This window comes from Zootoca vivipara, chromosome 6 (assembly GCF_965207765.1).
Source record: "Zootoca vivipara chromosome 6, rZooViv2.hap1.1, whole genome shotgun sequence".
NCBI classification, from domain to species: Eukaryota; Metazoa; Chordata; class Lepidosauria; order Squamata; family Lacertidae; genus Zootoca; species Zootoca vivipara.
Window position 1 is genome coordinate 94,143,590 of NC_142589.1, and position 22,870 is coordinate 94,166,459.

Below are 22,870 nucleotides of genomic sequence, written 5' to 3' on the forward strand. Positions count from 1 at the left end.
ACGTTCCTTGTGCTGCTTTGCAGCTGCACAGATTTTTTATTCTGTAGGTATTCCAGATCAAGGGAAGTAATAGTCCCACTCTATTCTGCCTCGGTCAGATCCTTCCACACTCTAACCAACTGAGCTGTGATGGTGTGATGCAGCAGCAAAAAAGCAAATGCAATTCTAGGCTGCATCCTCAGAGGTCTAGTGTCCAGATTAAGGGAAGTCATAGTCCCAATTTATTCTGCCTGGGTCAGACCACACCTGGAGTCCTGTGTCCAGTTCTGGGTGCCTCAATTTGAGAAGGATGTGGACAAGCTGAAAGGTGTGCAGAAGAGGGCGACCGAGATGATCCAGGGTCTGGAAACCGAGCCTGATGAGGAGCGGTTGAAGGAGCTGGGGATGTTTAGCCTGGAATAGAGGAGACTGAGAGAATATAGGAGAGCCATTTTCCAATATCTGAAGGGCCGTCCCATGGAAGTTTGTTTCTTCCTGCTCTGGAAGGTCAGACTCGAACCCATGTCATCAAGTTGCAGGAAAGGAGATTCCGACTCAACATCAGGAATAACTTTCTGACGGTAGGAGCTGTTCGGCTGTGGGATAGAAGGTGGTGGACTCTCCTTCCTTTGGAGCAGGCACCCCCAAACTGCGGCCCTCCAGATGTTTTGGCCTACAACTCCCATGATCCCTAGCTAACAGGACCAGTGGTCAGGGATGATGGGAATTGTAGTCCAAAACATCTGGCGGGCCAAAGTTTGGGGAATACCTGCTTTGGAGGTTGGGTGGCCACCTCTATCACGGATGAGATTCCTGCATTGCAGGGGGCTGGACTAGATAGCTTTGGGGGTCCCTTCCCACTCTGCACTCCTATGGTCGGGAGAAAGAAAAACACTGTATAAATTCTAAGGATGGTTGTCTCACTGGTCTTAACACTATAATTGCCCCCACCCCCCAGAAAGATAAACGAAGAGGGAAACCCCGTGTAAACACACACACATACACACACACCGTGCAGGTTTTTTTTTTTTTTTTTGACGGTGCGGTTGCAGTACCGCAGAAGCGCTGGCTTTGGGATTTACAGTGGCGTAAAGACCGTGTTGCGCCAAGGCAGAGTGTTCAGGTCAGCCTGGCAGAAGGGGGGGGGGAGAGAGGGAAGGCTCCATCTGCGTCAAGTGTCATCAATCACCCTGCGGGCGGCAGAAGGGACGTCTGGCCGGAGGGGAGAATGGCAGCTTGGATGGGAAGTAGCCATGGCTGCAAAAATCATATGACGCAGAGCGACCACAGAGCGTTCTCCTGCTCTCAGCGCAAGACCGCGAGGTCAGGCTCTGTAAACTTGTTACCCAGGGTCACGGGCGTAGCCGGGGGTTATTGTTCCCCCCCCCCCAATCATTTTTATTTGGTTTTACAACATAGCTGCCAAGTTCTCCCTTTTTTTAAGGGAAATTCCCTTATGCTGAATAGGCTTCCTCGCGAGAAAAGGGAAAACTTGGCAGCTATGCTTTACAAATATAAACTGATAACGAAACCACCTGCATATCCATATGAAGACATTTCTCTGATTCGGGAGACTCCCCCCCCCCATCCGCTCCATAGGTCCTATTGTCAAACTTTTCATATTATTTCATAATCTGTGCTTTATACCTATCCATATTGTCCATAGTATTTGTTACTTTACAAGTGAGATTATAACCCTGTTTAGGTTTTCATCTGCTTACAGCAGGTCTCCTAAATTACACACACACACACACACACACACACACACACACACATATATCCCATTGTTTCTTGAAGTTTTTGTCTGAGCTTTCCAATCAGTTTGGCCATGTTGGCCCCTAATCCCAACAGCTTGCTTTGCCATTCCTCTCCAGTAGGGACGCTTTCTTCTTCCCATCTCTGGGAAGATCCGCAAATATTATTGAACAGCATTGAAAGTACAGTGGTCCCTTGGTTCTCAAACAACGCCTTGGTACTCAAACAACTTGGAACCCAAACACTGCAAACCCGGAAGGAAGTGTACCGGTTTGCGAACTATTTTCGGAAGGCGAAAGTGCTCCGTTTTGAGTGTTATGCTGAGGTCCCTCTTGTTTTTACTATTTATTTTGCATTTTTGTTATTGTGGCTCTTTTGGTTTTGGTTTTGTGACTGTGCGGAACCCAGTTCAGCTCCTGGTCGATGGATTGTGTGACTGCAATACATTGTTTATCGCTTTCATTTTTATGGACCAATGGTCTCGTTAGATTGGTAAAATTCATGTTGAATTGCTGTTTTAGGGGTTGTTTTTAAAAGTCTGGGATAGATTAATCCGTTTTGCATTCCTTTCTATGGGAAAGAAGCGTGCCCTGGTTTTGGAACGCTTTGGTTTTGGAACGGACTTCCGGAACGGATTAAGTTTGAGAACCAAGGTACCCTGTACTCAAATTATCTGAGGTTCTGCCCCACCCTTAGCAGATACCTATCCCCCACAATGTCCTATTTATGGGGTATTTTTGCCCGTGATTTCCCAAGAAAGGCTCAAAAACTTTGGCTGCCCCAACAAAAACCCTGCCTATGAAGGGGGGGAAGGTCTTTGGCGGGTATTGCCACACTCTGCTTGTTGTGAAAAGGCTGCCGTGATGGCAGGCAGAAGTTCAAATGGTGCATCCTTCTGGATGTGTGAAATTACTCCCCTGTGAAAAAGTATTGGGCTCGATCCAGATACACAGAGTGAGGGACGGGAGACAAAACTCATCCAATTTCGTTTGCTCGCTCGCACCCCGCCTTTACCTCCGAGGACCTCGGGGTGGCCATATATGGTTTCCGCCACCCCTTCTCGTTTCGCCTCTACAACAACCCAGTGAGGTGGGCTCGCTTGAGAGAGGCAGTGATTGGTCCCCCACACCCTGTGAGCTTCACAGCCAAGCGTGGGGGATTTGAACCCCAATCTCCCAGGTGCAAGTCCGGCACTCTAGCCACTGTACCACACTGCCTCGCCCACGCCTTTGCATTCAAAAGCGGACCTAGCTACTTCGCCCTTTGCAAAACACCGCCATGCTCATGCTTCTCTGAATTTTGCAGCGCAGCCAAGAGACGGGTGCAGAAATGCGTGCATATAAACACGTCTATTTGAGAAAGTAAAATGCAGGAATGCATCACGTTGGGGGAAATATAAACATTAAGAGGGATTTGCTTTGAGAAAATGTGCATGTTAGAGAAGATTCGAGTTGATTTTCCCACTTATCGCAGGCCATGAATTTTTATAAACAATTATTACACTGTGCCCATCTGGCTGGGTTTCCCCAGCTGCTCATATCGCCTCTTCCTCTCTTTGTTTTCTTTAAGCTAAGGTAAAAAGGTAAAGGGACCCCTGACAGTTAAGTCCAGTCGCAAACGACTCTGGGGTTGTGGCGCTCATCTTGCTTTACTGGCCGAGGGAGCTGGCGTTTGTCCGCAGACAGTTTTTCTGGGTCATGTGGCTAGCAGGACTAAGCCACTTCTGGCGAACCAGAGCAGCGCACGGAAACACTGTTTTATCTTCCCGCCAGATTCCCACCTATTTAGCTACTTGCACTTTGACGTGCTTTCGAACTGCTGGGTTGGCAGGAGCAGGGACCGAGCAATGGGAGCTCACCCCGTCGCGGGGATTCGAACCGCCGACCTTCCGATTGGCAAGCCCAAGAGGCTCAGTGGCTTAGACCACAGCGCCACCCGCATCCCCGTTTCTTTAAGCTAAAAAGTCCCAAATGCTGTTTATATTTCTTCCTTTTCGGATCTCTGAAGGGATTTCGATGCGAGGTAATCAGAGGTATCGTTAGCCCGAGTCGTTTGCAGCCGCAAAGCTCACACCTCCATTTTTCCTTTTCAGATTCAGATCAAAGCAGCAGTCCAAGGACGGGAATCGGCTCTGACCAGGAGGACAGCAAGCCCATCATCACATTGGGTGAGTCAAGGAAGGCTCAGCTCACAAAACAGGGAAGAGGAGAACGTCTTATGTCCCTATAGCAGGGATGGGAGGAGAATGCCATGCCGTTGGACTACAACTCGGCTGGGGCTGATGGGAGTTGGAATCCCGCAAGCTCTGGAGAGCCACATGCTCACCGCTTTTCCTCTAAGAGGGCTTCTCCTTTCCTCAAGAGGGAATTCCTCTTCTAAACAGATGCATTCCTCCATCTCTCGCATGTAGTAAGGAAATGGTACCTCTTAGGTCAGGCATGTGGGTATCCAATACAAAACAAGCAGCATGCAAGGGCACAAGATTCAATCAAGTTTCAATGAAATATTATTAATCCAAAAAGAAAACAATAAGAGAACCATATACAAGTGCTGACACAGAAGCCAAAATCAAACGTCAAGCAGATAGCATGTACAAATAAATACCGAAAGGCAAACCAGTCTTTATGATCTTTGAGGCTATATAGCGGTCAGCAAAGTGGCAGCAGGTCGAATGAAGTGTCAATGATAGACAGGCTGCTGGCGTTTTTCGCCTGTTTCGCCCATATGACGGGCTTCTTCAGTAGTTTCTCCTTGTGCTTTCAGTTATGTTTAGTGCATTCAAATTCGTATGAAACCACTTATCTTGGCTTAGGCCACAATGCTCGAGTTCTTTTTCAAAAGGTTCTCTCATTTACATATTCAATTTCTTGTATTCAGAGTATTTTTAGTTTGAGCATGTATTGACTAAGCACCCTTTCTTGCCGCGGCTGGTGGGCTTCCGCGCGGCTCCGCCGTGCGGCGCCCCCTGCCAGCCCTGCGCCACCCAGCCTGCCCTAGAGCCGGCCCTGCTCTCGCATGTAGTAAGGGAATGGTACCTCTTAGGTCAGGCATGCGGGTATCTGAGGGCCTCTAGATGCTACAACTCCCATCACCCTTGCCCGCTGGCCATCCTGGCTACTGAGGCATTCCCGATTGTCAGGAGGGAATGCCTCTACTAAACAGAGGTTACCTCCTCTGAACAGGGAATGCTTTTTCTAAACAGGGAATGCTTCTTCTAAATAGAGATAAACAGAGGGTACCTCCTCTAAACAGGGAATCCTTCTTCTAAATAGAGAATACTTCCCCTAAACAGAGAATACCTCTTTTAAACAGGGAGTGCTTTTTCTAAATCAGGCATCCCCAAACTTGGCCCTCCAGATGTTTCAGGACTACAACTCCCATCATCCCTAGCTAACAGGACCAGTGGTCAGGGATGATGGGAATTGTAGTCCCAAAACATCAGGAGGGCCGAGTTTGGGGATGCCTGTTCTAAATAGAGAATACCTCCTCTAAACAGGGAATGCCTCTTCTAAACAGGGAGTGCTTCTTCTAAACAGAAAATACCTCTTTTAAACAGAGGATACCACTTCTAAACAGGGAATGCTTCTTCTAATTAGAGAATTTGTTGTTGTTTAGTCGTTTAGTCGTGTCCGACTCTTTGTGACCCCATGGACCTTAGCACGCCAGGCACTCCTGTCTTGAAAAGATCCTTCATGGATCAATGCCTTGTCGTGGTGAAGGGGCTTGAATAACTCAGAGAAGCTATGAGCTATGCCATGCAGGGCCACCCAAGATGGACAGGTCTTAGTGGAGAGTTTTGACTAAACGTGATCCACCTGGAGAAGGAACTGGCAAGCCACTCCAGTATCCCTGCCAAGAAAACTCCATGGACAAAGACAACAGGCATATAAAATAGAGAATACCTCCCCTAAACAGGGAATGCCTCTTCTAAACAGGAAATGCCTCCTGTTTCATCCTGGCTACTTTTAAAAAAATAAAATATAAAATAAAAGAAAACGAAACATCTAGTTTGTGCATCTACTTTCCCATTTCAGTTCCTCCCAGGTCATTATGCTTCCCGTCCTCAATTAATCTCTCTTTTTCCCCTTTTCCGCAGACGCGACAGATTTCCAAGAGAACTTCGTCACGTCCGGGGTGTTCAGCGTCACAGAGTTGATCCAAGTTTCCCGGAGTGAGTAGGCCTCTCTTTGCCGCTTCTTGTATAGCTGGCCTTTGTAAAAAACCTGGCCTGAGGCTGCTGCTGCTGCTGTTGTTGTTGTTGTTGTTGTTGTTTTGTGTTGTGCAGGCAGGGTAACTTTTGCACAAGCAATCTTGCACTCTGCAGCTGCACAATCATAATTGTGCAAGGAGGGAAGGCTTCTCCCAGTACGTATCGACAAAACTGATTTGATTCCTAGCCGTGATTCAAGATGGTGTCCTATTCGGGCAGAGTATTCGTTTTGTTTTCATTCTTTTCTTTTCTTTTCTTTTTAAGGGAAACAGAAAGTATACGGGCAGGAATTGTCAAATAGACAGCTGAGGGAGAAGGGGAAAGAGAGGGGGGAAATATAAATCGAAAATAACTAGGGGCTTAAGAAATGGGGTGTGAACAGGAAATGAATAACGTAATTTAAAGCAGTAAGCAGGGGAAAGAAGGAACACGTTGACGATGAAGGGCGGGAAGCTGACTTAATGGGAAAATTGTCTTGCATTTTGTGACATTTGGCGTTGCTTTGCTGAAAAACTGGAAAACTAATGCAAATAATTTGGAAAGGAAGAAAAGGTTTGTACCCAGTTCTACCCAAACCATAGCTGCCAAGTACCCCGTTTTCCCCGGGAAACCCCCGTTTTTACTTACCTTTTCCCGGTGGTCCCCCGTATCACTTCGTCTCCCATTTTTCTCCGTTATTTTCTCCTGCCGGCGGCCATTTTTTCCCTTTCTAATTTGCCCTTCTATGGGCACCAAAAATGGCCGCCGCCGGCTTCAAAAGTTGCATCTACGCATGTCCGGAAGTGCATAGACGCTACTTCCGGTGTCGGCGGCGGCCATTTTTGGTGCCCATAGATGGGCAGAGTGACACCGGAAGTTGCGTCGACGCACTTCCTGACATGCGTAGAAGCGACTTTCGAAGCCGGCGGCAGCCATTTTTGGTGCCCATAGAAGGGCAAAGCGACACCGGAAGTTACGTCGAAGCAACTTCCGGTGTCACATGGCTGCCGTTCCTGGATTCTGCAGTCCGGGACTTGGAAGGTAAGACCCAAACACTGATGCAAACCTGCCTGCTCGAGCGCAGGAGGCGTCCTGCCAGATTTGGCCGAAATCGCTGTGGTTGTGTGGCAGGTACGGCCTGATCCCAGTGGGATCCCGGAGGAAATGCACTCCTTGATCTCAGGGCCCACCTGGTCGGGGACGAAAGGCTTCCTTCTCAGCAAACCGCCCCCCCCCCACGCACGGCTCGTTGACCCCCTTTCTCTGCCTTCTCTGCAGCGCCGGTGGTGACGGGCACAGGGCCAAATTTCTCTCTGGGGGAGCTGCAGGGGCACCTCGCCTACGACTTGAACCCCTCGAGTACGGGGATGAGGAGGACGCTCCCCAGCACGTCCTCCAGCGGGTGAGTCCGGACTTGGAGGTGTGGCTCTGCGTCCCTTTAATCGCCTTCCCTTGCTACCCTGTTATTCCCGGAGCCTTCTCCTAAATCTCCCATGGATTCCCTGCTCCTAATAATAATAATAATAATAATAATAATAATAATAATAATAATTTATTTGTACCCCGCCCATCTGGCTGGGTTTCCCCAGCCACTCTGGGCGGCTTCCAACAAAGATTTAAAATACAAACATTAAAAACTTCCCTGAACAGGGCTGCCTAAAGGTGTCTTCTAAATGTCATGTACAGTGGTGCCTCGCTTAACGAATGCCCTGCTTAACAAAATTTCCGCTTAACGAAAGATTTTTTCTAGCGAATTGCGGTTTCCCATAGGAATGCATTGAAATTCAATTAATGCATTCCTATGGGCAAAAAAAAATTCAAAAAAAATTCAATGCATTCCTATGGGATTCGCTAGACGAATTTTTCGTTATAAGACCTGTGGAATGAATTAAATTCGTCTAGCGAGGCACCACTGTAGTTATTTATCTCTTTGACATCTGATGGGAGGCGTTCCACAGGGCGGGTGCCACCACCAAGAAGGCCCTCTGCCTGGTTCCCTGTAGTTTGCTTCTCGCAAGGAGGGAACCGCCAGAAGGCCCTCGGAGCTGGACCTCAGTGTCCAGGCAGAACGATGGGGGTGGAGACGCTCCTTCAGGTATACTGGGCCGTTTAGGGCTTTAAAGGTCAACATCTACACTTTGAATTGTGCTTGGAAACGTCCAGGGAGCCAATGTAGGTCTTTCAGGACTGGTGTCATATGGTCTCGGCAGCTGCCCCCAGTCCCCAGTCTAGCTGCCGCATTCTGGATTAGTTGTAGTTTCTGGGTCACCTTCAAAGGGAGCCCCACATAGAGCGCATTGCAGTAGTCCAAGCGGGAGTATAGGAAGTTTAGGAGAGTCTTTATGCTACAGTTGCTGCCAGAATCTTTATTGCAAAAAGAAAAAAGAAAATTGGAAGGGAGAAAATATCCTGTCCAAATCAGACTGGCAAAATAAATTAAGAGGCTATGCTGAATTAGCGAGACTGTCGGCGAGGTTACAGGGACATCGCAGACGAAAAATTCAACAAGGAGTGGGGTATATACAGAGTCTGTGTGAAAGAACACTTGTCAAAGTGTAAATCCGTTGGCAGGGATCGTTTGAACTCCTGTGGGGGAGTAGGAGAATGTTATAAGATTTAAAGTAAGCTAAACAATACGGGAAAAAATAAAGTCAAATGTGCTTTTAATAAATATAATTCGGAAGCACGAAGGAAAGATCGGAGGTCAAGGTGAAATTAATCAGGAATAATATAAAAGGTAAATAATTGAGGAACAAATGACTGTAGATTATTTATTGCCATTTTTCAATGTTTTTTACGTGTCCAAACTTTTTATCAAAGAGGGCCAGATTTGATGAAGTGAAGGGCCATGAGGGCCAACCAAAAACTTGTTGAACTTTTTTTAGGATTGAAGTTGTTGAGCCTTTTTTACGGTTTTACCCCAGGAAATAAACTGCCACAGGGGGCCGGATTAAACTGACCGGCGGGCCAGATTAGGCCCCCAAAATGGACTTTGGACATGCCTGGTTGAACATTTATGTTATGCAGTTTTCAATTAATAAAGCGTTTTTTTTAAAAAAAAGATTCCCTGCTTCCTTTACGATTCCACCTTTTCTCCCTCGCTGCCCCCTATTCCCGTACCCCTGCTTCCTTTTACGACTCTTCCTCCCCTTATTCCTGGGACCTCTCCCTCGATCCCTCTTGACCCTCTGCTTCCTAACGCTGGCCAGATTTTTGACACACCCACCCTCCTCCGCTCCTTCCATGTTGAACCCGAATGCTAACTGCTCTTCCCCTTTCTGCCTCACCTAAGGAGTAAACGTCATAAGTCCGGCTCGATGGAGGACGACCTGGACGGCAGCCCGGGGGGCGAATACTACACGTCGCCCAGCTCCCCCACGAGTAGCAGCCGCAATTGGACGGAAGATATGGAAGGGGGTAAGTTGGAGGGGAGCTGGGCCGCCCCAAAAACCTTCAGAAAGCCAAGCACTTGTCAGGGGCTGGACTGACGAGGAATGGTGGGAGCCCCCTCCCCTCTCCGCATCTTCCCGAGAAGAGGAGGGCAGTATAGATTTAGACCAGGGGTTTGCAGAAGGGCACAGTCCAGAGGCTGCAGAGGGGAGAAGCTGGGAAATATTGGGGGAGCAGCAGGAATGATTGATTGATTGATTGAATGAATGAATGAATCTTTATTTGCATCAGTCGTCAGCCACAGCAATAAAACAACAATACGATATACAAAGAATAGAAATTAAAAGTCAATATAAAATACATTTTGGGGTTTTGAATCAATGGTCAAATTGCGGATCTTATTCTGATTGCCCCAGCTAAAAACCTTGCCACCTTTGCTGTCTTGATCTGCCCAGAGAAAGGACACTGGGGCAGTGGCTGGGCGACCCGGAATGGACAATAAAAGAAGGGGGATAATCTCATTCCTCAAGTCTTTAGAAAGAGGGCAAGCCAGAAGGGCATGCACCACCAATTCGGGACTGCCATCTCCACAGGGACATAAGGATTTTTCATGTGGAATCTGTTGGAATCGTCTCTCAAGTCTAGCTGAGGGCAAGACATTCAATCTTGCGAGAGTCAAAGCAAGTCTGTATTTTATAATTGTTTGGTTATGCAGATAGGGTGCCAGAGCAGCAGGAAGGAGAAGCCATTGGGGGGGGGGGAGCTAACAGACTCAGTGTCTCTTCAAAGCATTCCTGACACACACACACCCCGAACCAGGTGTGCCGTGAAAGTAGGGGAACGGAGATCTCGGAGGCAGAAAGCACAGATCAGCCGGCGCACGGCTGACGTAAATTAGGAGGGACAGAAGGGGTGGGACTCTATCTAAGAAAGACTGCATTCCTTCATGTCTCTCTGTGAATATTGAATAAACTACTTGGTATTTATTTATTTATCTATTTATACCCCGCCCATCTGCCTGGGTTTCCCCACCTGCTCTGGGCGGCTCCCAACAGAACATTAAAAGCACAATAAAACACCAAACATTGAAAACTTCCCTAAACGGGGCTGCCTTCAGATGTCTTCTAAAAGTCAGATAGTTGTTTATTCCCTTGAAATCTGATGGGAGGGCGTTCCACAGGGCAGGCGCCACCACCGAGAAGGCCCTCCGCCTGGCTCCCTGTAACCTCACAGTTTGGTCAGACTCATGTTCGTAGCTTCGAGAACACTGTCCAACCATCTCGTCCTCTGTCGTCCCCTTCTCCTAGTGCCCTCCATCATTTCCAACATCAGGGTCTTTCCCAGGGAGTCTTCTCTTCTCATGAGGTGGCCAAAGTACAGTGGTACCTCTGGTCAAGAACTTAATTCGTTCCAGAGGTCCCTTTTTAACCTGAAACTGTTCTTAACCTGAAGCCCCAGTTTAGCTAATGGGCTGCCGCCGCGCCACCAGAGCACGATTTCTGTTCTCATCCGGAAGCAAAGTTCTTAACCTGGGGTACTATTTCTGGGTTAGCGGAGTTTGTAACCTGAAGCGTTTGTAACCCGAGGTACCACTGTATTGGACAAAGACAACAGGCATATTCCCCTATTGTTAGCTCGCAAATCTATCCCCAACAGTATTTTTTCAGCATGGGCTTCCCCAACCAGCTGGCCACCCTTTCCCCTCGGCGAGAGACGTGTTCGGATCCTTTGCGCGAAGAGCTTTATTTCAATCCCCGGACTGGATGTTCTGGTTGTGAAATCCTTCTCAATGAGCGTCTGGGAGAGAGAGCTAAACCCTTTAGTGGCACCGCGTAAAACGACTGCCCCAGATAAGTCGCTGCCGGGATTAACCCCTCCCTCTGCCCTGTCTTCCACCCCATTGCCAGAAGGACGTCGAGAGGGGAGGGTGGCAGGAGTGGCCAGCCTTCTTAAGCTCAGGGCCACGCGGTCCCTCTGGTCAGTTGCTCCCCCCTCTGCTTGGTGTCACACAAACCCCCCAAGAGGTCACAAAATGTGTCCATACGCCCTTCTTTTCTTTTGCTTACCTGTTTTTATTAAAGTTTTCACGGTAAGATAATATCTAGAAACAGATAGGAAGAGGGGGAAGAGAGAAAGGGGGGAAGGAAGGAAGGAAGGAAGGAAGGAAGGAAGGAAGGAAGGAAGGAAGGAAGGAAGGAAGGAAGGAAGGAAGGAAGGAAGGAAGGAAGGAGGGGGAGGACAAATTTAATTTATTTCTTTTTTTAAAAAGGAGAATCATGTTAAACAAGGCCTGGAAACGATGCCTTATGAGGAACGGCTTAGGGAGCTGGGTATGTTTAGCCTGGAGAAGAGAAGGTTAAGGGGTGATATGATAGCCATGTTCAAATATATAAAAGGATGTCATATGGAGGAGGGAGAAAGATTGTTTTCTGCTGCTCCAGAGAAGCGGACACGGAGCAATGGATTCAAACTCCAAGAAAGAAGATCCCACCTAAACATTAGGAAGAACTTCCTGACAGTAAGAGCTGTTCAGCAGTGGAATTTGCTACCAAGGAGTGTGGTGGAGTCTCCTTCTTTGGAGGTCTTTAAGCAGAGGCTTGACAACCATATGTCAAGAATGCTTTGATGGTGTTTCCTGCTTGGCAGGGGGTTGGACTGGATGGCCCTTGTGGTCTCTTCCAACTCTATGATTCTATGATTCTATGAAATGTTAGCAGAGTTAGTGTAAATCGGGCCTTTTACAAGTATTGAAGACCTTTAAAGCCTTATGCGGCTTAGGACCCTCGTACCTGCGGGACCGCCTCTCCCGGTATTCCCCGCAGAGGAAATTAAGGTCCACAAATAATAACATACTGGAGATCCCGAGTCACAAGGTGGTTAGACTGGCCTCGACCAGGACCAGGGCCTTCTCAGTACTGGCCCCGACCTGGCGGAACGCTCTCTCTCAGGAGACTAGGGCCCAGCGGGAGTTGTCATCTTTTCATAGGGCCTGCAAGACAAAGCTGTTCCACTTGGCCTTTGGACTGACTCAGTCTGACCCCGGTGTTACCCTCCCCTAAGGTTTTATCCTACAGGTATTTAAATGAGGTTCCACTTGTAGATTCCAAATTTTAAAATTGAATTTTAACATTGTATTTAATCTGCATGTGTTTCTTTTATGCTTGCTTTGATATTCTTGCTGTTAGCCGCCCTGAGCCCGGTCTTGACTGGGAAAGGCGGGGTAGAAATATTATTATTATTATTATTATTATTATTATTATTATTATTATATAGTAAGAAATGAAATGTGAGCATAGGGGGGTGGTTAGAATATGCAGTTGATAAATGAACGAAACTGTAGGGGGGGAGGGGGGGAGTCAATGATTGTGAATGTTATGGCTATGTTCATTGAAATGTGGAAAATTGTAATGGAAAATTATAAATCAGGCATAGGCAAAACTCCGGCCCTCCAGATGTTTGGGACTACAATTCCCACCATTGCTGACCACTGGTCCTGTGAGCTAGGCGTAGCTGCCAAGTCTCCCATATTCCCTGGGAAATCCCCGTTTTTCCAGCTGTTCCTAGCTGAAAAAACGGATTTTTTTTGTTTCCCCCCGGTTTATACTGGCGCGGCGGCCATTTTGGAACTGGGCGGAGCATGCTCAGAAGCGACTTTTGATGCTGCTCTGCCCAGTTCCAAAATGGCTGCAGTGCGACTTCTGGCGCGGCGACCATTTTGGAACTGGGCAAAGCAGCATCAAAAGTCACTTCTGAGCATGCTCCGCCCAGTTCCAAAATAGCGGCAGCGCTACTTCCGGTCTGCTATTTCCGGCCCAGTCCCTTATTTCTCCGAAAGCAACTTGGCAGGTATGGAGCTAGGGATGATGGGAATTGTAGTCCCAAACACCTGGAGGGCCAGAGTTTTGCCTACCCCTGGTATACATCATTAAAAATAAAAAATTAATAGGAGCCTTGGAAAGCACACCTAGAGGGCACTATTGCTTGCGGATAAACACGACTCTCCCTCAAATTCCTCCCTAGGCATTTCCCCGAAAAAGCAAGACATGGACAAGTCTCCCTTCAACAGTCCGTCTCCGCAAGATACTTCGCCCCGGCTGAGCAGTTTTACACAACACCACCGTCCTGTCATCGCCGTACACAGCGGTAGGTCGGGTGTGTGGATTTCTTAGAGCCAGGCCAGTCCCTCTTGGCAAAATAAGGCAGGAGAGTCCTCCCTACAGCTTCGGCTTCGTGTATCTGTAGTTGCAGGGAAGCCGTCTCATTTTGAAACCCCTCGCAAGTAGAAAAGTAGCAGAGACTCCTTGCACTGCTAGCTTTCTGCTTGCAGAGACTCAGTATATATATCTATATATATATATATAGATATTTTAAAGTGATTCCTCAATCCCAGCCCTCCAAATTGGCACAGCCCACCTCTTTTTTTTTAACTAAAGTTGCTTCAGGCACAAACTTTTGAAAGCCATTCCTTTCTCCTGAGGATGTTCTCTCCACCGCCTCCGGTCAGGGGACCCTGAGCATCCTCTCCAAACTACAGTTCCCAGAATTCTTTTGTGCAGGAAACGGCCCTGTGATCCTCAGGTGACGGCCGGCATATAAATTTAATAAACGTAATTTAATAAAAGTAGCATTTCCTACTGCAAAAGAGGTGGGGGGGGGAAGAGGTGGTCCATCTCTGAGCAGGAATGAGGAAACACCTGTGCCCCCCATATCCTCTTTTTCCAGGACATGTCCTCCTTTCCAGGATTAAAATCTCTGCCCGGGCGGATTTTTAAAAATTTGACTTCCCCAAGGAAAAATTTGACTTTCCCAAATTTTAAAAATTTGACATTCCCAAGGAGACCGGGGAGGCGAGGTTGTAGCGGGAAAGAAGGCCATGGCCGTGGTCTCCGCAGTGGCGCCCCGGGCGCGGGAGGGTCCGGGGGTGTCCCGGAGAGGCAGCCCACCCAGTCTCCCCTCTTGTCACCCCCTGCAGGTATCGCCCGCAGCCCTCACCCTTCCTCTGCGCTGCATTTCCCCACCACCTCCATCCTGCCCCAGACGGCCTCCACTTACTTCCAACACACAGCCATACGGTACCCGCCACACCTGAACCCTCAGGACCCTCTGAAAGACCTCGTCTCGCTGGCCTGCGACCCGTCCAATCAGCAGCCGGGACCGGTAAGGAGCCGCGTAACTCGCCCCCGTGTGTTTTGGGGTCCAGGGGAGTCCTAGGACTTGGCAACTCGGTGGCCTCGCTCAACTCGCTCTTCTCCTTGCCCTTCGTCTGGAAGGGGTCGGCTTTGGATTTTCCCATCATGCCCCGGGACACTTACCGTGTTTTGGGTGCATGGCGCTTTGTCCCAGGGTGTAATGCAGTGATTCAGTGTGTCGTGGCACCCAGGGGTGCCTTGAAGGATGCTCAGGGGTCCTGCGGGCAACCCTGGCCTCCGTCCCTCTTTCCTTCCCTCCCTCCTCTTCCCAAAGGTTTGCATGGCTGTTTGTTGCAACAGCCCTGGCTACAACCTCCGCAGGCGAACGGTGCCTCTGGGGCTGGCCAGGGGGTGCTGGGTGCCAGGAGCTGGGGTGGTCTCGGAGTAAGCGAGCAAGCCGGCGAGGGAGGCCAGCCAGCCAGTCCACAAGCCCTTGCTGTTGGGAATGGACAGACTAGTGGGAGGCCGGGCAGGCAGGCAGCCTTTCCTGTGCTTGCTGTCTGCAATTTCCAGTGTTGAAGGGGAGCCTTTGTGCCATGCAGGCCTGGCAGCGCCCGCTGCTGCCACCCAAGGTAAGGTGCTGACCCTCACGTCCACCTTTGTCCAGTCTCCGTTGGGCCACTGAGGCTGGGGCATCCTCTTCCCAGGCCCCTGTGGGGCAGTGTGAGGAGGCACCTCTCTTTGGGAAGGGGGGCAGCTCAGAGACAGGGGGCGGCTGCCTGGAAGACCCCCAAGGAGAGGAGGAGGAGGAGGAGGAGAAGAAGAAGAAGAAGAAGAAGAAGAAGAAGAAGAAGAAGAAGAAGAAGAAGAAGAAGAAGAAGAAGAAGAGTAGTAGTAGTTTGGATTTGATATCCCCCTTTATCACTACCCGAAGGAGTCTCAAAGCCATTAACATTCTCCGTTCCCTTCCTCCCCCACAACAAACACTCTGTGAGATAGAATCATAGAGTTGGAAGAGACCACAAGGGCCATCCAGTCCAACCCCCTGCCAAGCAGGAAACACCATCAAAGCATTCTTGACATATGCCTGTCAAGCCTCTGCTTGAAGACCTCCAAAGAAGGAGACTCCACCACATTCCTTGACAGCAAATTCCACTGCCGAACAGCTCTTACTGTCAGGAAGTTCTTCCTAATGTTGAGGTGGAATCTTCTTTCTTGAAGTTTGAATCCATTGCTCCGTGTCCGCTTCTCTGGAGCAGCAGAAAACAACCTTTCTCCCTCCTCCATATGACATCCTTTCATATATTTGAACATGGCTATCATATCACCCCTTAACCTTCTGAGTGGGGCTGAGAGACTTCAGAGAAGTGTGAGTAGCCCAAGGTCACCCAGCAGCTGCATGTGGAGGAGCGGAGACAGGAACCCAGTTCCCCAGATTACGGCTCTTCCGCTCTTAACCACTACACCACACTGGCTGGCCAAGGGATGAGAGAGGAGGCCGAGGGAACGCTCCACAAGGGAGGGTGTTTGAGAAAGGGCGATAGGCTTGCCAGCTCTGCAGGGAAGGGGGGGCTCCTGATCCCCACAGGGGTGCCGCAGAATGCAATTGGTCAAGGGAGCCGCGGACTCCAAAAAGGGTTGAAAACCTCTGCCTTAACCTAATCAGCAGCCACTGAGAGGTTTCACGCTACAAGGCCTCCATTCATCTCAGGTTCCTGCAGTCTCGAAACGGCAGCTTTCTGGGTACCAGGGACCCAGGGAAAGTAACGTTTCCCAGGGCACCCAGTTTGAGTGCCCTGGAAGTGACATGTTCCCAAACTCCTCCTACCTGATGGTCAGTAGTATCTCTGCCTCCCATGGGGCGACTCTAAGGTTCTGGCCGCACATGGATGTTGCATCTATGCGTAACCCTCGGAACCGAACCCCCACGAAGATTTACTATATTTAGGAAAAAAGGGAGGGAAATCACAGCAGTCGGGACGGGTGAGGGTGAGGTTGAAATTTGCCCTCTCCGTAAAGGAGCCACTAGGTATATAGCTGGTGAATGGGGCCTCAAAAGAGGGGAGATTTCTATTCATCCACAGCGGGGTGAGGTGGGGTTTAATGTCCACCTGCGGTTCATGCATATCGTCAGTTTATTTGTTTGGAGCGTTTGTACCCAGAAAGACTCCCAGGGTGGCATACGCCCAGTCAGGACAGTCCCTGCCCGCAGGATTAGAATCTACAACAGCGAAAGCACGACACACAAGGAAAGGGGAACTAGGAGGGCAGAGGAAAAAGTCAAGCTCAGGAACCAGTTCTTAAACAGGTTTGTTATAAGGACCAGCTGGCATAGTTCAGCGGATGTGAGAAAGGGAGGCGTTGCTTAGACATAAGATGGGATAGATCAGGGGTCGGCAAGGCTTAGTCCATCAGCTGAGTGCCATTCTTCTCTGGTAGAGACTTTATCTTCTTTCCATGTCTGGGCTAATAGCATCCGTGCGGCAGTCATTGCATAGCCAGATTATCGTCTTCCAAAGCAACTCCTCTGTTCCAAACTTAAAAACGGAAAGCATAATGTTCATGTTCAACAAAAGAGGTTTAAAGGCTTTCTCAAGGCAAATCTTTAAAAATGTAGTATAAACGCTGACAACTGGGAAACACTGGCCTGCGAGTGCTTCAATTGGAGAACATCCTTTACCAAAGGTGTCCTGGGCTTTGAAGACACTCGAACTCAGGACGCAAGGGAGAAACGTGCTAAGAGGAAGGCACGCTTGGCAAACCCTCACCGGGATCAACTCCCACCTGGAGACTTATGTCCCCACTGTGGAAGGACGTGAGGATCCAGAATTGGCCTCCACAGTCACTTACGGACTCACTGTTAGACCATGTTTATGGAAGACAATCGGCTACGAGGGATCGCCAAAAGGAGAAGGAGAAAGATTGGGTTTGATTGCAGCAAGATGAGGCAGCGGCGCTGTGTGTTATCGGAGGGGCAAAACCAGAGGGAGATTTAGAACTTGCTTTGAAGCCGGGAATCTCCAGCAGTCTCCAAATCAAACTCTCCCTGCCTTCTGCAACCATCACACAAACACACACACACAGAGAGATGGGTCCGGCCGTCAGATATGCATAACATATACAGGCCTGCCCTTTGATGTGCATCTTGCTTTGCTGCAAGGCTCCTCTCCACCCCGGTGGGCTCCCCCCTCCATCATCAGCAGGTGGTCTTATCAAAGGGGTACCTACCTACTGCTCAGGCTGCCTGCAGGGCAGCTGGGGGGGTGGAATGGAGGAGGCTGACCCCCCATCTCTCAAAACACACGCTGCATTTACAAGCTAACGTTGCCTGCGAAAAGCTTTGCTCCTGTTTTATTTCCTTGGATATCGTCTCTCTGCATAGGGTTGAAGTACGCCTGGGTTTTCCTGGACATATCCAGAATATGGCACATCTGGGAAAATCCAGGCCTACGGCAATCCGTGTTTTTGCCCCCCCCCCCAATTAAAATACAGTCGTGCCGAACGGAATCCGTTCCGGAAGTCCGTTCGACTTCTGAAAACTTTCGGCAACAGAGGCGCGGCTTCCGATTGGCTGCACGCAATCGGAAGTCACGCTGGACGTTCGGCTTCCGGAAAACGTTCGTGAACCGGGACGCTCACTTCCGGGTTTACGGCGTTCGGGAGCCGAAACGTCCGACTCGCAGGGCATTCGGCTTCCAAGGTACGATTGCATAGCTCAAAAACAGCAAGGAAAGAGAGTCCACTACCTCTTGAGGGAGACCTTTCCACTGTCTCTTACTGATGTTACCTGATGTTTAGTCGGAATCTCCTTTCTCGTCACTCAAAGCCATGGGTTCGAGTCCTACCCTCCGGAGCAAGAGAAAACATGCTTGCTCCATCTCCCATGTGACAGTCATTCGGATATCGGCAGGTGGCTCTCCTCTCTCCTCTCAGTCTCCCCTTACCCAGGCTAAACATACCCAGCCCCTTCGACTGTTCCTCATCAGGCTCGCTTTCCAGACCCTGGATCGTCTCAGTCACCTTCCTCTGTACCTCTTCCAGCTTGTCAACATCCTTCCTAAATTGTGGCACCCAGAATTGCACGCGGCATTCCAGGTGTGGTCTGACCAAGGCAGAATAGAGCAGGACTATTGCTTCCCTTGATCTTGTCAGCATGGAACAGAAATAGGATGGTGTCAGATCATCGGTCCACCTAGCTTAGTACTGTCTGCACGGGCTGGCAGCTGCTCTCCAAGGTTCTAGGCAGGGAGTCTTTACCTGGAGATGCCGGGGGTGGAACCGGCGACCTTCTGCATGCAAAGTAGATGCTCGAAGCACCAGGATGTGGCTCTTTCTCGCCACTTGGTCAATGGTGAGGGATGGTGGCGGTTTGTCCTTGAGCTTTGATCTGTATGTGAATGAATGAATGAATGAATCTTTGCACCAGCCATCAGCCACATCGATAAAAACAAAATGCAGTACAGTGGTACCTTGGTTCTCAAACTGAATCCGTTCCGGAAATTGCGTTCCAAAACCGAAGCGTTCCAAAACCGAAGCACGCTTTCCCATAGAAAGGAATGCAAAATGGGTTAATTCCTCCCAGACTTTTAAAAACAACCCCTAAAACAGCAATTCAACATGAATTATTTTATTATCTAACGAGACCGTTGATCCATAAAATGAAAGCAATTGTCAATGTACTATACTATAAAATAAATAAGACACTGTTGTAGACTGTGGGTTAAACCACAGAGCCTAGGGCTTGCCAATCAGAAGGTCGGCAGTTCGAATCCCCGCGATGGGGTGAGCTCCCGTTGCTCGGTCCCTGCTCCTGCCAACCTAGCAGTTCGAAAGCATGTCAAAGTGAAAGTAGATAAATAGGTACCCCTCTGGCGGGAAGGTAAACGGTGTTTCCGTGCGCTGCTCTGGTTCGCCAGAAGTGGCTTTGTCATTCTGGCCACATGACCTGGAAGCTGTATGCCAGCTCCCTCGGCCAATAAAGTGAGATGAGCGCCGCAACCCCAGAGTCGGTCACGACTGGACCTAATGGTCAGGGGTCCCTTTACCTTTTTATTGTAGATGATAAAAAATAAAATTAATTTTTTTTCTTTACCTGCACTGATGATGGTCATTGTTTTGATTTTATCCATTCCTGCAGTCCCACAATCGGTCAGTCAGTAGCCGAACTGGGTTCCACACAGTCACAAAAACAAATTAACCGAAAAAGCCTCAAAAACACAAAATAAATGGCAAAAACAAAAGCGCCAAACTTAATCTGTTCCATTTGACTTCTTTTGAAGTCCATTTGACTTCTGAAATCTTCGAAAACCAAGGCGCAGCTTTTGATTGGTGCAGGTTCCCTGGAAACAGTAGCCGACAGCCGCATTGGATGTTCGGCTTCCAAAAAACATTCAGAAACCGGAACACTTACTTCTGGGTTTTCGGCGTTTGGGAACAAAGGTGTTTGAGTCCCAAGGCGTTTGAGAACCAAGGTAACGCTGTATACAGAGGATAAAGGTAAAAAGTTAATTACATTTTGGGCTTTTGGATCAATAGTCAAATGATGAATCTTATTCTAATTGCCAAGGGAATGGAGACTGTAACAGTGGTTGGGCGACCCGGAATGGACAATATTTAAGAGAGGATAACCTCGCTCCTCAAATCTTGCGCCACCGATTCGGGACTGCCATCTCCGCAGGGACATAAGCATTTTCTGTGTGGGATATGTTGGAATCGCCTTCAAGTCCAACCGAGGGCAAGACATTCAATCTCGCGAGGGTGAAAGCACGCCTGCATTTTGGAATTATTAAGTTATGCAGATAGGGGGGCAACGAGTCAAAATGACTAGATGGGAAATAGTCGCGCCATGGGCAAAATTTCCTTATTGTGGCCAAGTTGTTCTGTCGCTCGATATCGTTTGGGCGCTGACAAAGGAAATGGTTTGCTTTACTAAAAACCCAGCGTGAGTAATGAGTGTGAAGTTTTTGGTAAGCAATTTTAGTCCAGGCGCTCTTGTGGCAATCTTGCGACTCTAGGGGTAGTCGATCAGGCGGATCTGTATGTGAGAAAATGCATACCGGTATAAGAAACTAGCCTACTGCATAAAGGCAGAATTTGCATTTGTCGCCCCGCCCATTTTGCCCCTGGTCCCACCCACTAGCAGCACACAGTTCCCCCCTGCCCTTCTCATAAATATGGGGGCGGGGTTTTCCCACGGATGGTTCCCCCTTCGATCTGTATTCCAGCTTTTGCAACTGCACCCTGCTGATCCTAAAATAAAATAAAATAAAATAAAGGAATGCATTTTCAAATGCCGCAAAGCAAAGCTCAACAGTCCAGCAATAGCCCTATGCCTAAATTCTACCAAATAATAATAATAATAATAATAATAATAATAATAATAATAATAATTTTATTATTTATACCTCGCCCATCTGGCTGGGTTTCCCCAGCCACTCTGGGCGGCTCCCAACAAAAATATAAAAGGACACTAAAACCTCAAGCATTAAAAACTTCCTTAAACAGCACTGCCTTCAGATGTCTCCTTAAAGGTTGCATAGTTCTTGGCATCTGACAGGAGGGCGTTCCACAGGGCGGGCGCCACCACCGAGTAGGCCCTCTGCCTGGTTCCCTGTAACTTTGCTTTGCGCAGGGAGGGAACCGCCAGAAGGCCGTCGGATCTGGACCCCCATGTCCAGGCTGAACGTTGGGGGATGGAGCTAAAAGTTACCCTTCTAAAACTTTGCTCAGGAGTAAGCCCCGTTGACTGAAACAGGACTCGGTTCTGGATAAATATACATAAGGTTATAATGCTGTTTCGTTTACATCTAAACCCTGAATATATATATCGCCTTTTCTCTCTTCCCAGGTTGGGGCTGGTTTGCCAGGAGAGACCCCCTTGCTTAGACGCCAGCCCGAAAAAGGGCTGACTCTTTCCCAGTCCCCAGTCCCACAGGGGAGGGGCAACCCTTGCCCCGGGCACTGGCAACCCCCGCTAGGCCTGACCCAGCTGCAGCCCCGTTCCGATGTCCTTAGGGGACGGCTTTCCAAATGCAGCAGGCCAGTTTGTGGAGGGTGATTCTGGCAGAGGGATCCCGGGGACGAGACGGCCGTGGAGAACCTCCAGGCTCAGAGGCAGTCTACCTCGGAATACCGGCTGCTGTGGGGGAGGATCACAAATGGGGACGCTGAGTTGAGCTGGCCGAGGTGCCCGAGTTCCCTGCTCCCGCCCGGCCACTGCCCCCGTGTTTTTCCTAAGGGGGGGAGGCTCCTCCGGGCGGCTCTTTTGAGGGCTCTGCTAACAAGCTTGTGTCTCTTCTTTTGTTTCCCATGTTGTGTCCCCCCCTAGTTAAATGGAGGTGGCCAAGTGAAGGTACCCGGGCATTACCTTTCCACCCAGATGTTGGCGCCGCCTCCCCCGGGTATGCCCCGCCTGGCAATATCACCCGACACCAAACCCATCGCGACAACTTCCGAGGGAGGGACCACTTCGCCGACGTCTCCCAGTAAGCAAGCCTGCCCGCCCCCCACCCACCCGATCCCGACTCCTGCCCGCCTGCCCCCTCCCAAATGGCCCAGCAGCCATGCCCACCCATGACCAATTCCACCCCGCCCCACCCCCCAAATCCAGACACGTTCACAGACCGCTCTGCAGTCCTGCCTTTTCATTTTTCGGAGTGGGGTGGGATTCGGAGCATGGCAGCATTTTTCACAGGAGGGGGTTATTTTCTTCAGGCGGCGGCAGCAGCGGGGGGAGACCTGGGTTTGGAACAGCGGGAGCCCCCACCTGCCAGTGGGAAAGGGCCGGGGCAAAGGGCCAGTTTAAAACACACCGGTTTAAATCGAAGCAGGGTCCCTCCTGGTTGTTTGCAACTGAGTAATGTGCAACTACAGGTGAAACTCGGAAAATTAGAATCTCGTCGAAAAGTGCATTTATTTCAGTAACGCACCTTAAAAGGTGAAACCAATATATGAGATAGATGCATGACATGCAAAGCAAGATATGTCAAGCCTTTATTTGTTGTCATTGTAATTATTTGTCGTTAGGAGGGTCAATTATAAATGGAATGTAATGAATGAAATGTAATAGCGATGTTTATTATTGTAACTATTTGTTTTATCACTGTGGAATTTCCAAAAGAAAGCATTTGTAAAAATTAAAAGAAAATAAAAGATAATAAGTTGCATTACTGAAATAAATGCACTTTTCAACGATATTCTAATTTTCTGAGTTTCACCTGTAAATAGAAGCTTTGCAGCTCATACATACGAAACGGCCTCTTGCAGACTCAGATCTAGCCAAAGGAGCAGCTGTGTTACGAAATACTTCCATTGATAATAATATTTATTTATACATACATACATACATACATACATACATACATACCCTGCTCATTTGGCTGGGTTTCCCCAGCCACTCTGGGCAGCTTCCAACAAAATATTTAAAATG

General features: G+C 49.0%; 1 protein-coding gene across 9 annotated transcripts in view; it reads left to right on the forward strand.

Moving 5' to 3' along the window:
- The window catches only part of NFIC (nuclear factor I C), a 119,769-nt gene that overhangs the window by 82,903 nt on the left and 13,996 nt on the right, over positions 1–22,870 (forward strand). For 6 of the 9 annotated variants that reach the window (XM_060275304.2, XM_088673083.1, XM_060275301.2 and 3 more), the window contains exons 3-9: positions 3,827–3,901; positions 5,831–5,905; positions 7,202–7,325; positions 9,216–9,340; positions 13,334–13,456; positions 14,286–14,470; positions 21,770–21,926. In XM_060275304.2, coding sequence (XP_060131287.1) covers positions 3,827–3,901; positions 5,831–5,905; positions 7,202–7,325; positions 9,216–9,340; positions 13,334–13,456; positions 14,286–14,470; positions 21,770–21,926 — 864 coding nt within the window. The remainder of the gene's footprint in view (positions 1–3,826; positions 3,902–5,830; positions 5,906–7,201; positions 7,326–9,215; positions 9,341–13,333; positions 13,457–14,285; positions 14,471–21,769; positions 21,927–22,870) is intronic. The other 3 variants (XM_088673085.1, XM_060275305.2, XM_088673084.1) reach the window with 1 other exon arrangement.